Source organism: Muntiacus reevesi, chromosome 6 (assembly GCF_963930625.1).
Source record: "Muntiacus reevesi chromosome 6, mMunRee1.1, whole genome shotgun sequence".
NCBI classification, from domain to species: Eukaryota; Metazoa; Chordata; class Mammalia; order Artiodactyla; family Cervidae; genus Muntiacus; species Muntiacus reevesi.
This window is the reverse complement of record NC_089254.1, coordinates 96,415,483-96,434,735: the sequence shown is the minus strand read 5'-3', so window position 1 is coordinate 96,434,735 and position 19,253 is coordinate 96,415,483. Positions and strand designations below refer to the sequence as shown.

Genomic DNA, 19,253 nt, shown 5'->3' with positions numbered 1-19,253 from the left:
TTTTTGCCATGATAAACAGTGCTGTGATAAACAGACATATATGGGTGTTCTGATTTCTTCCCCACCCCTCACCAGGGATAGATTCCTAGAAATTGAAAACTGAACATTTTTTAAGGCTTCTGCTACTTATTGCAAAATTGCTTTTCAGTAAAGTTGAATCAATTTATCAGTATTCCATCACTTGCTTACATGGAACATAATACTAAAAAATAAAACAAAAACTTTGTGAATTTGATACATAATACAAAATTTCACTTAAATTTACATTTCTGTAATTAATAGTGCAGCTAAACATTTTCCATATGTTTACCAGTCTTGCAATTTGTCATCTGTGAATTTCTGTTCATTTCTTTTGAGTCATAGTATTTTTTCTCATTGATTTCTTTCATTGATATTTTTTAGGTTTTTAACTCATATGGATATGACCTCCTCTTACTATTATATATTTTTTTCAGTTCTCAAACAATTTTCAGCAAGAATACTTTTAAAAATTTATTTTTTTAAATTGAAGGTTAATTGCTTTACAGAATTTTGTTGTTTTCTGTCAAACCTCAACATGAATCAGGCATAGGTATACATATATCCCCTCCCTCTTGAAACTCTCTCCCATCTTCCTCCCCATCCCACCCCTCCAGATTGATACAGAGACCCTGCTTGAGTTTCCTGAGACATACATCAAATTCCCACTGGCTATCTATTTTATATGTAAGTTTCCATGTTACTCTCTCCATACACCTCATCCTCTCCTCCCCTCTTCACATGTCTGTAAGTCTGTTCTCTATGTCTGTTTCTCTATTGCTGTCCTGCAAATAAATTCTTCGGTACCATCTTTCTAGTTTCTGTATATATGCGATAGTATACGATATTTATCTTTCTCTTTTTGACTTACTTCACTCTGTATAATAGGTTCTAGATTCATCCACCTCATTAGAACTGACTCAAATGCATTCTTTTTTATGGCTAAATAATATTCCATTGTATATATGTACCACAACTTCCTTAACCATTCATCTGTCGATGGACATTTAGGTTGCTTCCATGTTCTAGCTATTGTAAATAGTGCTTCAATGAACATTGGGGTACATGTATTTTTTTCAATTTTGGTTTCCTCAGGATATATGCATGGGAGTGAGATTGTTCGGTCATATGGTGGTTTTATTCCTAATTTTTTAAGGCTTCTCCATATCATCTTCCATAGTGTCTATATCAATTTACATTCCCACCAACAGTGCAAGAGCATTCCCTTTTCTCCACATCTTCTCTGGCATTTATTGTTTGTAGACTTTTTGATGATGGCCATTCTGACTGGTGGCCGTTGATAGCTCATTGTAGTTTTGATTTGCATTTCTCTAATAATGATCAATGTTGAGCATCTCTTCCTGTGTTTGTTAGCCCTCTGTTTGTCTTCTTTGGAGAAATGCATGTTTAGGTCTTTTCCCCACTTTTTGATTGGGTTATTTGTTTTTCTGGTATTGAGTTGTGTATGAACTGCTTGTATATTTTGAAAATTAATCCTTTGTCAGTTGTTTCATTTGCTATTACTTTCTTCCATTCTGTATGTTGTCTATTCACCTTGCTTATAGTTTCCTTTGCTATGCAAAAGCTTTTAAGTTTAATCAGATTCCACTTGTTTACTTTTGTTTTTATTTCCATTAGTCTAGGAGATGGGTCATGGAGGATCTTGCTTTGATTTATGTCATCCAATGTTCTGCCTATGTTTTCCTCTAAGAGTTTTATAGTTTCTAGTCTTACATGTAGGTCTTTAGTCCATTTTGTGTTTTTCTTTGTGTATGGTGTTGGGAAGTGTTCCTAATTTCATTCTTTTACATGTAGCTGTCCAGTTTTCCCAGCACCACTTATTGAAGAGGCTGTTTTTATGTATTGTTTCCCCATCGCATATTCTTGCTCCTTTGTAAAAATTAAGGTACCCATAGTTGCGTGGGTTTATTTCTGGGCTTTCTATCTTGTTCCATTGGTCTATATTTCTGTTTTTGTGTCAGTACCATACTGTGTTGATGACTGTAGCTTTGTAGTATAATCTGAAATCAGGAAGGTTGATTCCTCAAGTTCCATTATTCTTTCTCAAGACTGCTTTGGCTATTCTGGGCCTTTTGTGTTTCCATATGAATTGTGAATTTTTTTGTTCTAGTTCTCTGAAAAACGCCATTGGCAATTTGATAGGGATCGCATTGAATCTGTAGATTGCACTTGGTAGTATACTCATTTTCACATTATTGATTCTTCCTACCCAGGAACATAGACTATCTCTCCACCTGTTTATGTCATCTTTGATTTCTTTCATCAGTGTCTTGTAGTTTTCTGTATACAGTTCTTTTGTCTCCTTAGGTTTATTCTTAGATTGTATTCTTTTTGTTGCAATGGTGAATGAAATTGTTGCCTTAATTTCTCTTCCTGGTTTTTCATTGCTAGTATATGGGAATGCAAGTGATTTCAGTGTATTGATTTTGTATCCTGCGAGTTTGGTAAATTCATTGATTAGCTTTAGTAATTTTCTGATAGTATCCTTAGGGTTTTCTATGTATGTATCACGTCATCTGCAAACAGTGAAAGCTTTACTTCTTTTCTGACCTGTATGCCTTTTATTTCTTTTTCATCTCTGATTGCTGTAACTAGGACTTCCAAAACTATGTTGAATAATGGTGGTGAGAGTGGACACCCTTACCTTGTTCCTGATCTTAGTTTTTCACCATTTAGAATAATGTTTGCTGTGGGCTTATCATATATGCCCTTAATTATGTTGAGGTAGGTTCCTCTTTGCCCATTTTTTGAAGAGTTTTCATTATAAATGGGTACTGAATTTTGTCAAAGGCTTTTTCTGCACCTATTGAGATTATCATATGGTTTTTATCTTTTAGTTTGTTAATATAGTGTATCACATTAACATGCATATATTGAAGAATCCTTATTATATTTTAAAAATATAATCATCTAATTTTCTTTGCTCTCTGATTTTAATATTTTTAGGGTTTAACACTTTTATACTATTATATGTATTGGTATTCCTTATAATTTTCCCATGACTTCCCTTTCTATCCATAGATGCAGATAACTAAAATTCTTTTGTAGTATTCACAAATAATTTCCTGCTTTGTCTCTAGCTCCTGCTCAAAGGGACACTTTGAAGTATAACATGAGGCAAAGATCTATATTTGTTATTCTACAACTATCAATTTTCTCCACACTACTGAAAAATAAATTGTTTTGTCAATAGTTTACATTAGGCTTTTATTTTACTTGAGATTGTTTCTAAGATATTTCTTGTTTATTTTAGACTGTTCTAGGTCTCCATTGCTGCACAGGATTTCCCTATTTGGGGTGAATGGGAGCTACTCTTTGTTGCAGTGCACAGGCTTCTCATTGCAATGGCTTCTCTTGTTGCAGAGCAGGGGCTCTAGGTGCAAGGGATTCAGTAGTTGGGGGCATAGGCTTAGTTGTTCCAAGGCATGTGGAATCTTCCCAGACCAGGGGTTAAACCCATGAATCCTGCATTGGCAGGTGGATTGTTAACTACTAAACCATCAGGGAAGCCTGATATCTCTTATTTTCTACTTATTTGTAGGTTTTCCTTGGATTAATCTTGCATGTGTGCATACTCAGTTGCTCAGTCATGTCCAACTCTTTGCAACCCAATGGACCATAGTCCACCAGGCTCCTCTGTCCATGAAAACTTTCTAGGTAAGAACACTGGAGTGGGTTGTCATTTACTTCTCCCAGGGATCTTCCCCACCCAGGGATCAAACCCAAATCTCTTGCATTGGCAGGTGGATTCTTCACCACTGTGTCATTTGTGCTACTCTTACATTATTTTACTCTTACATTACATTACTGTGAATGTCAATATCTGGTAGGTTTTGTTCCCCCTCAATAGCTTTCTTTAGAAAGTTTTGGGTTACTTTCCCCTGGACTTGAAGTTTCTAATCATGCTTGTTAAGAGACATAAATTGACTTGCCCAGGACCTAATGATGAGATATGTATATAAAGTGACCTCAAGGCTTTCTGACTCCTAGTCCAGGATTCCTCTATTGAGTAATTGATTTTCTCACATTCCCAACCCCCGCATCGCCCTTACCTCCCTTCCTTTGTCAGTGCCATACCTGGTTGCTGACTGGCTTATACTTAAGTCCCGGTTTGTTCAGAATGAGCTCCAGCTGCCTACGGTTAAAATTGGATACTCCAAGGGATTTCACCAAGCCAGCATCTTTGCAAGCTTCTAAAGCCTGTAGGATAAAAGCCAGTGGGTCAAGAAAAAAGCCTCAACACAAGTAAGAATAAACATTTATAAGGATGACTGTGAATTCTTCAAAAAGGAAAGTCCCTGGGTATGTTAATAAGCATTCTGTGAACTAAAGAAAAGTGGAGGAAATAAGAATTCTATAAATGAATGATTTGGGGGAATTGTTTATCATACCTTCCCCTTGTATTTTCAAAATGTAAGAAAGTGAATGTGGTAGTTTCTCAGTATCTGACTCTTTGTGACTCCATGGACTATAGCTCTCACCAGGCTCCTCTGTTCCTGGAATTCTCTAGGCAAGAATACTGGAGTGGGTTGCCATTCCTTCTCCAGGGGATTTTCCCAACCCAGGGATCAAACCCAGGTTTCCTGCATAGCAAGCAGCTTCTTTACCATCTGAGCCACCAGGGAAGCCCTTCATAACATATATCAGCACAATAATAATGATCTTATTTCTTAAAATCTGTTGAGGTTTTCTTTTTGGTATAGTACCTGAAAATTTTATGTGTCTTGTGTGTGTGGAAAATGTATTTTCTCCTGTTTTGGGATACAGGTCTTGCTTGTCTCTCTCACACACATACATTATTTAGAAGATTAAAAGTCAAGCTTTTCCTGTCTTTTCAATAATTTAAAGGAATATATCAGAAATCTCCCATTGTAACAGTGAATTTACCAATATCTTTCTGTATTCTATCAGTTTTTGCTGTTTATATTTTTAATATATTTTATTTGATACATATGTGTTTAAAATTGTATATCTTCTTAGTAAATTAAATCTTTATCATTATGGTTTTTGCACTTCCCTGTACTTTTTTTTTTTTTAATTTGGCTGCACCAGATCTTATTTGTGGCACATAGCCTCTTTGGTCTTCCTGGCAGCATGTGGGATTTTTTTCAGCTGTGACATGTAAACTCTTCAGTTGCTGCATGTGGGATCTTGTTTCCAGATCGGGGATCAAATCCAGGGAGTGCTGGGTCTTAGTCACTGGACCATCAGGGAATTCCCGCCCCCTATACATTTTAGAGTCAGCTTTTCAATTTCTTTTGGGATTTTGACTGGGATTGCATTGAATCTATCCATGAATTTGGAGAGAGTTAACAACCTATCTCTATTCAGTCTTTCCATCAAAGAACATGATATAGCTCTCCTTTTATTTATATTTAAAAAAATCTTATCAGTAAAATACTGTAATTTTAACTGTATAAGTCTTGCACAGATTGTGTTAAATTTATATCTAAATATTTAATTTTTTTTTTTTTTTACAAATTTCACTTCCCTGTGGTACATATATTACAATGGAATATTACTCAGCCATAAAAAGGAACACATTTGAGTCAGTGCTAATGAGGTGGATGAACCTAGAGCCTATTATACAGAGTGAAATAAGTCAGAAAGAGAAAATAATTATCATATACTAACGCATTTATGAATCTAGAAGGATGATACTGATGAACCTATTTGCAGGGCAGCAATGGAGACACAGACATTGAGAACAGACTTATGGACATGGCTTGGGTAGAAGGAAGAAGGAGACGGTAGAAGGTATGGAGAGAGTAACATGGAAAATACATTACCATATGTAAAATAAACAGCCAATGGGAATTTGCTGTTTGATTCAGGGAACTCAAACCAGGACTTGGTAACAACCTAGAAGGGTGGGATGGGGAGGGAGGTGGGAGGCATGTTCAAGTGGGAAGGGACATGGGTAAACCTATGGCTGATTCATGTTGATGTTTGGTAGAAAACAATGTAATACTGTAAAGCAATTATCCTTCACTTAAAAATAAATAAATTTTTTTAAAAAGGAAAAAATTCCACTTTCAATTGTGCATTGATAGCATATGGATTCAGAGAAGGCAATGACATCCCACTCCAGTACTCTTGCCTGGAAAATCCCATGGACGGAGGAGCCTGGTAGGCTGCAATCCATGGGGTCACGAAGAGTCAGACACAACTGAGCGACTTCACTTTCACTTTTCACTTTCATGCACTGGAGAAGGAAATGGCAACCCACTTGGTGTTCTTGCCTGGGGAATCCCTCGGACGGCGGAGCCTGGTGGGCTGCCGTCTGTGGGGTCACATAGAGTCAGACACGACTGAAGCAACTTAGCAGCAGAAGCAGCAGCAACATATGGATTGAGTAAATGGTTTTTCAGGTGGAGAGGCCCAGACAGCAGAAAACATAGTCAGTACCTCCTCAACTGTCAAAACAATCCACAATTCAGAGCTTTAAGCTGTTACCAACATGTGGGGAAGTCTATTAGAAAGAGATAATAATTCGATTATAATTTCCAGTCTTTGGAGGAAATTATCCTTAAAAGACGCTTACTCCTTGGAAGGAAAGTTATGACCAACCTAGACAGCACATTAAAAAGCAGAGACATTACTTTGCCAACAAAGGTCCGTCTAGTCAAGGCTATGGTTTTTCCAGTGGTCATGTATGGATGTGAGAGTTGGACTGTGAAGAAAGCAGAGTGCCGAAAAATTGATGCTTTTGAACTATGGTGTTGGAGAAGACTCTTGAGAGTCCCTTGGACTGCAAGGAGATCCAACCAGTCCATCCTAAAGGAGAGCAGTCCTGGGTGTTCATTGGAAGGACTGATACTGAAACTGAAACTCTAGTACTTTGGCCACCTCATGTGAAGAGTTGACTCATTGGAAAAGACCCTGATGCTTGAAGGGATTGGGGGCAGGAGGAGAAGGGGACGACAGAGGATGAGATGGCTGGATGGCATCACCGACTCGATGGGCATGAGTTTGAGTAAATTCCGGGAGTTGGTGTTGGACAGGGAGGTCTGGCGTGCTGTGATTCATGGGGTCGCAAAGAGTCGGACACGACTGAGCGACTGAAATGAACTGAACTGGTACATGAGGGGGAAGTCTATTGCATGCATGCATGCTCAGTCATGTTCAACTCTTTGAATGAGATAATTGTTAGATTATAATTTCCAGCCTTCGGAGCTTGAATTGGGAGAGGCAGGAAAACAACTGCCAGAGGTCAGGCAGAGACTTAGGTTTTCCCTAGCTTCCCACAAGTGCAAGATATCAGTTCTGCTCTGACTTGATTCCTGAAGATGTCTGAACATGAGTCCTAAGTGTCTACATGTGTGGAGTGAACAGTACATGTTTCAAGGCTATGTTGTTGTTTTACAGTTGCTAAGTCATGTCTGACTCTTTTGCTACCCCATGCACTAGAGCCCTCCGGGCTTCTCTGTCCATGGGATTTTCCAGGCACGAACACTGGAGTGGATTGCTATTCCCTTCTCCAGGGGATCTTCCCGACTCAGGGATCGAACTTGGGTCTCCTGCCTTGTAGGTGGATTCTTTACTGCTGAGCCACCAGGGAAGTCCCTCCCAAGGCTAACATGGCCCCTTTTACCCAGAATAAAATGCAGCCCAGCAGCCAGTAAGATAACATAAGAGAAGAACTATTGGCATCATTTTTGCTTTTATTTATCCTAAGGCTATAGCAAGAGAGAAATAAGAGCAAAAATAACCCCAATAGTTCCTCTCCTAAATTATCTTACTGGTTGCTGCACTGCCTCTTACTCCAGGTAGAAGCTGCCATGTTACAACATAACAAATCAGTTCATAAATCTGTACCTGCGTCCCCCGACACATAAATCCATAAGGGTTTTCTCATCATTCCCCCCTACTTTCTCACTCTTATAATCTTGGGGAAGGAATCAGCAGATTGCTCAGAAATGGAACTGGAATTATTTTTCAGGTTTTCATTTATTATTTTACATTTGTTTCTTTTAGACATCTTATTACTGATTTTTAAAAATTCAGTTTGAGAAACAAAAAAAAATTTGTGAGTTTATCTCATTTATATACTTTTATTTACTGTTATAGTAAAGCTTATTTCCTTTACTTTCTTTTGCCTCCCACTTGTCTCACCTCCTTATCTTTGGCATTCTTCTCTTCCATCAAAGCAAAATCAAACACTTTTCGGTGCCCAGAAATGGAGATTTTATGCATCTTTGCTCATGGTTAGAAATACTCGACTATTACTTTTCATTGGGAATAAAGGTTGTAACTCTGCATAAAGCTAACAGGAATAACCAGATCACAATTTAAAAATGTAATCTTTTAAGATTAAGAAGCCCATTTTAACTTACCTCCCAAGTGGCACATAGATTTGACTTGTGATATATCCATTTGCCATTTTCATCTTTAGGATATAAATCATCTCCAGGCTGTTAAAGAAAAAAAAAAGAACAAGTATATCTGAGGATTAAAATGATGGAATTTGAGTTGTCAATATTTCAGTATACCCTGACCCTGGGAAACCAATTTAAGATATACATATAAATTTGTTTTCTCCCCTTTGTGGAGATATCCAGAAATTCACTTGTCCAACATATATGACACATTTGTCTTATTCTCTCACCCTGGCATTTGTTATTCCTTTATTTATTGACAGATTATTGTTGTTAACTCATGAAGTTATCTCTTAATGATAACATTTCTCATTAGAAAAAAAGCAAAAATTGAGAATGAGGACAATTAGATTCAGTGTTTGGATAGTATATCCTTGCCAAAGTTGAGGACAGCTAATTTCTTACTCTTATGAGAAACCAAATGTCATCACTAAGGCTGAGAAGGAATTCTTCAGCTAAGAAAAGCATAGTTGATGAATGGAATGCTCCTTAAGTATAAGGGAAATGGACAGCTCATTACTTCTCAGGTCTGGCTAATCACCCTGTGGTTCTTTTTCCCTTTTTAGCAGCCTCTAGGAGTTGAGCATCTTTTTTTCTACCTCACACTAACTGTCAAACCTCCTTTTCTAGCTTTTTGGTGACACTTTTTCAATGAAGATTGACTGTTGTTCAGTCACAAAGTCATATCCAACTTTTTGCAACCCCATACTGCAGCACGCCAAGCTTGCCTGTCCTTTCACCATCTCCCAGAGTGTGATCAAATTCATGTCCACTGAGTTGGTGATGCCATCCAACCATCTCATCCTCTGTTGTTCCCTTCTCCTCCTCCCCTCAATCCTTCCCAGCATCAGGGTCTTTTCCAATGAGTCAGCTCTTCGCATCAGGTGGCCAAAGTATGGGAGCTTCAGCATCAGTCCTTCCAATGAATATTCAGGGTTGATTTTCTTTAGGATTGACTAGTTTGGTCTCTTTGCTGTCCAAGGGACCCTCAAGAGTGTTCTCTAACACCACAGTTCAAAACCATCAATTGTTCAGCACTCAGCCTTCTTCATGATCCAACTCTCACATCCATACATGACTACAGGAAAAACCACAGCTTTGACTATATGGACATTTGTCCGCAAAGTGATGTCTCTGCTTTTTAATACACTGTGTAGGTTTATCTATTGACTATGGTGTGGAAATTGTCTTTCATATTTCTCCTTTTTTTCCTATATGTAAAAATGGGACCCATCTCATATGGGTTTGGAAATGGGATAGAGAGAAATAAAAGATGATTTCTAGGTTCCTTGAGTAGATGGTGGTAACTATTTCCTGAGGCTGGACAACGAATTGAGAGTTTTGTTTTTGATATTTTGAGTTTGAAATGACTGTTAAACATTCAAGTAGATATTTGAAGAGAACGGAGAGGTCTCAGAGGGTGGCTCAGGGAGAGACTGTGGACACAGATAAAATGTGGGAGTTTCTCACACATATTAAATGGTATTCAATCCATGCAATTGGGTGAAATCACCTACAGAAAGAGTGTGGCTCAGTCAGGCAAAAATATTGAGGAAAGAGCACTGGGTAAAGCATTTGGAGTTTAGTGGGGAAGGAGCTGCCAAAGAATCATCAGAGGATGACATCATCAAAGCCACAAGGTGAAAATGTACAAAGAAAGAGACAGTGATCATTTGCATTGAAAGAGGTCAAATAAAATATGAGGACAAACTGTCTATTGGATTTGGTTGGTGGCATAGAAGTCTTTGTGTATCTTGATAATAGGAAATTTTTGTTATTAAAAAGTAACAAGGAATTGGATAAAATCCATTATATTTTAAAAAATTTTCCTGAATTTTCCCTCTGCCATCTTACCTGAATGAAACTTTTACCTGGTGATCACACTTTCTCCATGCCCTCTTTAACAAAGGGGGCATCTAAATTTCATCTAAAATTTTCATCTAAATTTTCTTCTGTTACACTGAAATTGGGAAAGGACTCCTTTCTCCTCAAAGCCATGTAATCATTCATATTAACTACCCTGTATATCTCTGATTTCTAAGCCCTTTGACCTTAACACTTATGAGGCTTATTTCCACTCTGTTCTCCCTCTATATTTCTTATTTTTAACACTTCCTAATTTTACTTCTGATCTGAAATGACTTTATGCCTCCATCATGAACTCTGTTAATATTAATAGTTTTTACTCTCCCAAATTTTAATTCTTTATCATATCTGAACCCATGTTAGATATTTTTATGATGTCTCCTTAAGCTTCCACTGTGCTAACTTTACTAATCCCTTCATCTAGACAAGCCCATTGTCCTTCTTTCCTGCTCCTGACTATAAAGCATTATTAGAAGAAGAATTCAACCTTCTAAAAATCCACCCTGTTCACTCTCATTCCTGTTTAGCAATAACTTTGTCCTTTTAAAATGCCTTATGCTTTTTTTGCTTTGTATTTTTTCTGAAATTGTGTCTGCTTGTTATCTTGACATTAAAAAATAACAAAGTGCTAAACCTTTTTAGCAGGAAAGATATTTGTTTTTTAAAAATCATAAGATTAAACAACCATGTGATATTTTGACTTCAAAGATTGATTTCTCAATTACAGGAAGTACAGGTTCAGTTGGGAGGTAATGTCACTGTATTGTGAAATTTGTCACTGTTAAAAGTTTTACCTTCTCTGTGTCCTTGAGCTCTGATCCTATTTAAAAATAGAAATAGAATTTCTCTATTTACCTTCTCCAAAAGATTTTACAAGTCATTAGTCAACTACAGAGAAGTAAATTTCATTTTCTCACTTTTAAATATAGCTTCTTTCCAAATCTGTAAGACTCAGCTTAGGATTCTGCCATTTGAAAAAGATCAAGGTTAGCTGAGTGAAGAGAAGGGTTGAGGTCAAAATCCAAAGAGCCTGAAATCAAAATATCACTGTAGTCCACAGGATATTGGGATCATTAAGCTCATGAGGATAAGAGAGAGGGTAGTATAATATAAGGGAACAAGATTGGGATTGGCATTAGGGGACCAGGATCTGGTCCTAGTTCTGATGGACTTTAAGCCTGACCAAGTAGTTCATTGCTTGTGGTCTAAGTTTTCTCTTTGGTGAAATAAGGTTATTGGGATATATAATTTCTAAGGTGGCTCAGTCACTAAAGAACCTGCCTGCAATGCAGGAGACCCAGGTTCAATCCCTGAGTTGGGAAGATCCTCTGGAGAAGGAAATGGCAACCCGCTCCAGTATTTTTGCCTGGAGAATCTCATAGACAGAGGAGCCTGGTGGGCTATAGTCCATAGGGTTGCAAGAGCTGAACACAACTTAACGACTAAACCACCACCACCAGATCACATCTTGGAGACCACAGAGAAAAGTCAATAAGGAAGATGCTTCTAGAGAACACAGCAGGGGCAGCCAGGTTGGCTGTGTAAAGAAATTCTTTTGGTCACTGCAATGGCAGAGAGCCCTTGTTTTTCCTGTCTAGCAGGACCTTGTATACTTCATGGATAAGTGGTCAACTTTGTTTTTCAGTCTTTCCTTCCCTCAATGAAATTTTAAAGCTGTTGCTGATCTTCAGCAGTGTACAGTGGGTGTGCTGGTGGTGATTAAATTAACAGTGAGCCCATTGATTGAGAAAGTTCAAGGAAGGAATGATTTGAATTAAAGGAATATATATCACACAAAAGTCCTGACCTTGGAACTGGCTTCAAAAACCTGACTATTTTCTCCAAAGGAAGAAGATCTGAAGGGTGGAGTGTAAGTTTTCCATTGTACCTATTACTTTACATTATGTTGTGCAGAGATGCTTTTGTGACTGTGTGAATGGGAAGAAGCGTGTGCTGGATGCTGGGCAACTACAGCATGGACTACAGTTAGTTGATTACATGTTGGTTTAACAAAGAAAGTTCAAAGTGTATCTGTAAAGATATGATATAACAGAACATGCATTGGATTATGAATCAAGAAACTTGGAATCCAGGCCTGAGATGGATACACAGAATTGTTCTTGGCATTTGTTGGGCTAGGTCAGTACTATCTCATTTATGGTAACAAATCATCATTATATTTTATGGTGCTAAGTAATGAATGAGCTTCCTGCACAGATCTTTTTGCTCATGGTTGCCAAGGAGTGAAGCATAACCTTTAGGCATCTGAACCTACCTTAAAAGCCATGGGTATTTCAATGATGTAAAGATCCACATAATCTAACTGGAGGTCCTTAAGTGTCCTCTCCAGAGTTGGGCGGACCATCTCTGGATCATGATTTGTAGCCCACAGCTGAAAGAAAAAAATGGGATAGTTAATATCCTTGGTATTTTTTTTAAATAATAATGCACCACTTTAAAAATATTTTTAGCTTTTTTTTTTTTTTAACTGCATTGCACAGCATTGTAGGATCTCATTTCCCTGGCCAGGAATGGAATTCATGCTCCCGGCAGTCGAAGCATGGAGTTCTAACTATAGGATGGCCATGGAATCCCCCACCCCAGTAGTCTTTACACTCATATACATTGTATTCACTCATTTCATTTCACAGAAATATGTTTAAACTGAAGTGTCATCTGAGTATAGGTTGAACTGATATAACTCTAGATACCCAGAGTATAACTTGATCCAAATATAGGACCAGAGATTTAAATATCCACCTGAACCACAGAGAACCTAATTCAGCAATAAACTCTTCCTCTGCCCTGTGCTAATTGCCGAATCCACCCTTAGCACTTTCATTTTCTCTCATTGTGTAATTAGGGAACATGGATCTAACTAGTGGTGCTGACCTGGCCTGGTGCTTTATTTTCATTTCACTGATAGAAGTTATGACTCATCTGAGTAAGAAATATGGTTGTGTAGAAGGTATGGCTCATCGGAGTAAGAAATATGATTGTGTACGTGACTTCACCAGTGCTTCACACTGTGCTGGGTGGTGCAGATGCTGGTGAAATTTTAAATTATTGGAAAGGTTTAGATCCTTTTTGATAGCTCCTTTGTTCCCATTTGGTCCACTTCCTCATTTCCCCAGGAAAATTCTGCCAATCCCTACAAAGAAATTACTCAATCTGAACTGGTGATATCACAAAAATGGTGGCATGGGAGACTCCTTTGTTGGAGCTCTTTGTCCTCCAAAATGATTATCAGTTAAACAACTATTCATGAATTAAAAACCAATAAAAATGTTGGTCAAAGGATGCCAACTTCCTGTTATGAGTGAGTTCAGGGGATCTAATGAATAGCATGGTTGTTATAGTTAGTAATACTGTTGCTAAGAGAATAAATCTTCAATGTTTTCATCACAAAATGTAATAGTAATTATGTAATGTGATGGAGGTGTTAGCTAACACAATGGTGATAACCATTTTGCAGTATATAATTGTATCAAACCAGTGTGTTGTACACTTAAACTTATATAGTGTCACACATCAGTTATATTTCAATAAAGCTGAAAAGGTAAATAAAAGGCATATAGACAGTTTTAACATATATAAGAAAAAAGAAAAAGAAATTACTCAGTCTCTAAAGTGCTAAGTAATGAAAAATTAGGCCTTGGGTTGTCAGAATGGAGCATGTGTACCCTTGAGGTTTGTGAAACTTAGGGTACTGAGGGACACTCAGAGCCTCAGGATACATGAGTATATTTTCTTGGAGCATCAAATTTGCTCACGTATTTTTTTTTTGGGGGGGGGGAACTTTTGAATTTCCATACACTTTTTGCCACAAGTAAGGGCAAGCAAAATTGGTAAAATTTAATTTTTTTCTTTGTTGAACAATAATTTTTTCTTGACCTCAAAGCACAGAAAAGAGAAAACAATGCAAGAGTAGTGAAAAATGTGTTTTTGTTTTTAATGTGGGTCTTTTTGGATATTATTGACATCCCATCTAATTGAAAATTCTGTTTTATATATTTTAATCTATCTTTATTCAACAATTCTAGGTACTCTTTAAGTGCTTTGTAAATGTTAACTCATAGCAAACTTTTGAAATGGGCAATTTAATTCAGTTCTTTTTCAGTGTGACAGGTATTGCAACTTTAACTGTTTACCAGGGAGATAAAAAGGAAGGTTTTCTTTGTTTTTCATTTGTAACTTCAAAAATGTTTCCATCTTTGGTTCACAGTCTCAGGATATGAGTTCAAGTTTATTCTTCCCCAGAAACTCTTGGTAAGTTCTTGTGAGAGACTCTATAATAACAAAATATTTAGGAATCAGATTGTAAAGCTGTAATCAAGTGACAAGCATCAGGCTGGTATTTTGGGATGGTGGTTCTACATGGCCCCTTGAAATCATAGCCCATAAGTGGCTGGTGACTTGGGGGAACTGTAGGCTTCCAGAGAGCTTGGAAAGGAGTTGGGAGAAGGGGTTCCGGGCAGTGAGTAAAGTCTGAAGCACCATTTTGTTCTCCTTAGAAAACCTAGGAGAATTGTGTTACAAATTCTCTAAAGTTATTAAGTTTGATTCCTTCAAGGCTGCCTGTAAACATGTATTCAATATTTCCACTGGCTCTCATCTCATCATGATACTTTATATTTCTGATTGCTTTTCAATGGATAGTGATTTCTAACTATCATCAGCTGGAGATTTCAATTTCTCAAAAGATTTAAACAAAATGTGGTATATCCATTCAATGGAATATTATTTGGCTATAAAAAGAAATGAAATTCTGATAAATGTTACAAGGTAGATGAAAGTAGAAAACATAATAAGAGAAAGAAGTTACATGGAAAAGAATACATATTGCATGAATCCTTTTGCATGAAATGTCCAGAATACGAAAACTAGAGAAAAATAAAGTAGATAAGTGTTTACCAGTGGCTAGGGGAGAGGGATAAATGGAAAGTGATTACTAGTAGGCGAGGGATTTCTTTTTGGAGTGATAAAAATATTCTGGAAAAGGTATTGGTCATGGTTGCACAACTCTGTGAATATACTAAAAAGCACTGATTTTACATGGTGAGCTCTATGGTACATGAATTATATCTCAAAAAATTAGTGAACTATGGACAAACAGGCATATACAGAAGGAAAAGACTACCTATTTTAAAGAAAAAAGTTGTGACTAATGCTTGCTGTAATATGAACCACTTCCTCATGTCCCTTTACTCCTCAAATCTACTTTTGTTGTAGGTGTGCCTCTTCCATATTGTCTTAAATCAATGCCTAAGTATGAAGAAAGAACTTTGCCCTAATGTCAAGGGGTTATTTAGTCCCTAAATTTTTGGCAATATTGAGGAATTTGCCAGTTCAGAATTAACTCTTTGGGACACCCCTGATGGTCCTGTAGTTAGGACTCTGTACTTCCATTGCAAGGGGTGTGGGAAACTAAGATCCCACAAGCTGGTAGCTTGATGAGTTTGTTCAGTAGGGAAAAGTGACATCAGGCCCATCATGTAGGTGAAGGGAAGTCTCACCTTTCCGCAGTAGAAGATATCCTCCCTCCGCACCTTTCCTTCTGCTATCTTCTCCCTGATGGCCTCCCCTACTTCATGCTCATTCTGGTAGAGGTGGGCCCCATCAATGTGCCGGTACCCCATGTCGATGGCAATCTTCACTGATGCTGCACAGGTCCCCTTAGGAGTCTAAAATGATAGGGAATTGGGATCAGGGAGAAGAGAAATACGTCTTTCATTTAGTTTAATCATTGTTAACCTTGCTCCTTGGAAGAAAAGTTATGACCAACCTAGACAGCATATTAAAAAGAAGAGACATTACTTTGCCAACAAAGGTCTGTCTAGTCAAGGCTATGGTTTTTCCAGTAGTCATGTATGGATATGAGAGTTGGACTATAAAGAAAGCCGAGCACTGAAGAATTGATACTTTCGAACTGTGGTGTTGGAGAAAACTTTGAGAATCCCTTGGACAGCAAGAAGATCCAGTCAATCCTAAAGGAAATCAATCCTGAATATTGGAAGGACTGATGCTGAAGCTGAAATTCCAAAATTTTGGCCACCTGACGCAAAGAACTGATTCATTGGAAAAGACCCTGATGCTGGGAAAGATTGAAGGCAGAAGGAGAAGAGGACAACAGAGGATGAGATAGTTGGATGACATCACCGACTCCATGGATATGAATTTGAGTAAGCTCTGGGAGTTGGTGATAGACAGGGAGGCCTGGCGTGCTACAGTCCATGAGGTTGCAAAGAGTTGGACATGACTGAGTGACTGAAATGAACTGAACTGAACTGAATCAGGACACTTGGCACGTATGCTGTTTTGTAGCAAACATACAAGTTGCCAATTCTATGTTGTTGTGACTGTAAGATGGAGTCTGAAAACTGGAGAAATTGACCTATCAGGTTGCTTTCAACCCTTAATGGAAGATTCATCCATCCCAGGACTGCTAGCTTTGCAGCTTCAAAAATGTAACTTGACCGATTGTTCCCAAAGACAAGAGATTTCACGGTAGCCCTGTTGTAAGTGTCTGTATTAGGTGCTAACTTGTGTCTGACTCTTTGCAACCCGTGGACTGTAGCCCACGAGACTCCTCTTGTCCATGGGATTCTCCAGGCAAGAATATTGGAGTAGGTTGCCATTTCCTTCTCCAGGAGATCTTCCTAACCCAGGGATCAAACCTGGGTCTCCTGCATTAACCGTTTGAGCCACCAGGGAAGCCCAGTCCTGTTATGGGAGGGCACAAGTTCTTTGAAGAAAGCACAGTTATAAGTTAAAGGCATGGGTAAAAAAAAAACTGAGATACAGCCACAGACTGGAATACCACTCAGTAATAAGAAGGAATGAGCTATTGTTACATACAACATGGATGAATATCAAAATAATTATACCAGAAGTCAGACAAAAAAAGAACAAATACTTTCTGACTCTATTTACATAAAATACTAGAAAATGAAACCTAATCTATAGTAACAGTCACAGATCAGTAATTGCCTGTGGTAGTGGGTAGGGGCTGTGGGCATGAATCATAGGGAGGGAAAACAAGGGAGTTCAAACAAACTTGCAGTGATGATATGTTTACTGTCTTGATTATGGTGATGGCTTCACAAATACATACATGAGTCAAGCTCATCAAACTGTACACTTTAAATATGTGTGGCTTATTATATGTCAATTATACAGCAGTAGACCTAGGATAAAAAGATTGTCAGGGGTGTGTTACATCTTTCAAGATACAGTTTTATCAAATTTGGCAGCCAAAGCTTTGTTCATTTCATAAAACTGCATGAAGCATAAGACAGAGGATATTCAGGACCCCAAAACCTGACATATTCTTAGCACTTGAGGTGTAAGTTATTCATTTTTCAAATTGCATATAAATTACTATTCTTTAGTTATGAATACATTTAAATATACAAGAGTATGCTTCATTTACATTTTTTCTTACTGTGAAATGAAGGACTTGATGGAGTCTTTCCTTAAGACAAACAACTAATCTCATCAAATGAAAATTACAAGTCCTATTTTAGGCTTTGGACTTCCTCAGCGGTCAATGCAAAGAAATAGAGGAAAACAACAGAATGGGAAAGACTAGAGATCTCTTCAAGAAAATTAGAGATACCAAGGGAACATTTCATGCAAAAATGGGCTCAATAAAGGACAGAAATGGTAGGGACCTAACAGAAGCAGAAGATATTAAGAAGAGATGGCAAGAATACACAGAAGAACTGTACAAAAAAGATCTTCATGACCCAGGTAATCATGATGGTGTGATCACTCAGCTAGAGCCAGACATCCTGGAATGTGAAGTTAAGTGGGCCTTAGAAAGCATCACTACGAACAAAGCTTGTGGAGGTGATGGAATTCCAGTTGAGCTATTTCAAATCCTGAAAGACGATGCTGTGAAAGTGCTACACTCAATATGCCAGCAAATTTGGAAAACTAAGCAGTGGCCACAGGACTGGAAAAGGTCAGTTTTCATTCCAATCCCAAAGAAAGGCAATGCCAAAGAATGCTCAAACTACCACACAAATTGCACTCATCTCACACGCTAGTAAAGTAATGCTCAAAATTCTCCAAGCCAGGCTTCAGCAATACGTGAACTGAGAACTTCCAGATGTTCAAGGTGGTTTTAGAAAAGACAGAGGAACCAGAGGTCAAATTGCCAATATCCACTGGATCATCGAAAAAGCAAGAGAGTTCCAGAAAAACATCTATTTCTCTTTTATTGACTATGCCAAAGCCTTTGACTGTGTGCATCACAATAAACTGTGGAAAATTCTGAAGGAGATGGGAATACCAGACCACCTGACCTGCCTCTTGAGAAGCCTGTATGCAGGTCAGGAAGTAACAGTTAGAACTGGACATGGAACAACAGACTGGTTCCAAATAGGAAAAGGAGTACATCAAGGCTGTATATTGCCACCTTGCTTATTTAACTCATATGCAGAGTACATCATGAGAAAAACTGGGCTAGAAGAAGCACAAGCTGGAATCAAGATTGCCAGGAGAAATATCAATAACCTCAGATATGCAGATGACACCACCTTTATGGCAGAAAGTGAAGAAGAACTAAAAAGCCTTTTGATGAAAGTGAAAGAGGAGAGTGAAAAATTTGGCTTAAAGCTCAACATTCAGAAAACTAAGATCATAGCATCTGATCCCATCACCTCATGGGAAATAGATGGGGAGACAGTGGAAATAGTGTCAGACTTTATTTTTGGGGGCTCCAAAATCACTGCAGATGGTGATTGCAGCCATGAAATTAAAAGATGCTTACTTCTTGGAAGGAAAGTTATGACCAACCTAGAGAGCATATTAAAAATCAGAGACATTACTTTGCCAACAAAGGTCCATCTGGTCAAAGCTATGGTTTTTCCAGTGGTCATGTATGGATGTGAGAGTTGGACTGTGAAGAAAGCTGAGTGCTGAAAAATTGATGCTTTTGAACTGGGGTGTTGGAGAAGACTCTTG

At 37.9% G+C, this 19,253-nt stretch overlaps 1 protein-coding gene across 2 annotated transcripts in view; it reads right to left on the bottom strand.

Annotated features, from left to right (window-relative positions):
• AKR1D1 (aldo-keto reductase family 1 member D1) overlaps nucleotides 1-19,253 on the bottom strand; it is a 60,556-nt gene that overhangs the window by 21,860 nt on the left and 19,443 nt on the right. The window contains exons 2-5 of one of the 2 annotated variants that reach the window (XM_065939114.1): nucleotides 15,800-15,967; nucleotides 12,559-12,675; nucleotides 8,376-8,453; nucleotides 4,117-4,239 (exon numbers count right to left, since the gene is read on the bottom strand). In XM_065939114.1, the coding sequence (XP_065795186.1) occupies nucleotides 4,117-4,239; nucleotides 8,376-8,453; nucleotides 12,559-12,675; nucleotides 15,800-15,967 (486 nt within the window). The remainder of the gene's footprint in view (nucleotides 1-4,116; nucleotides 4,240-8,375; nucleotides 8,454-12,558; nucleotides 12,676-15,799; nucleotides 15,968-19,253) is intronic. The other variant, XM_065939115.1, reaches the window with a different exon arrangement.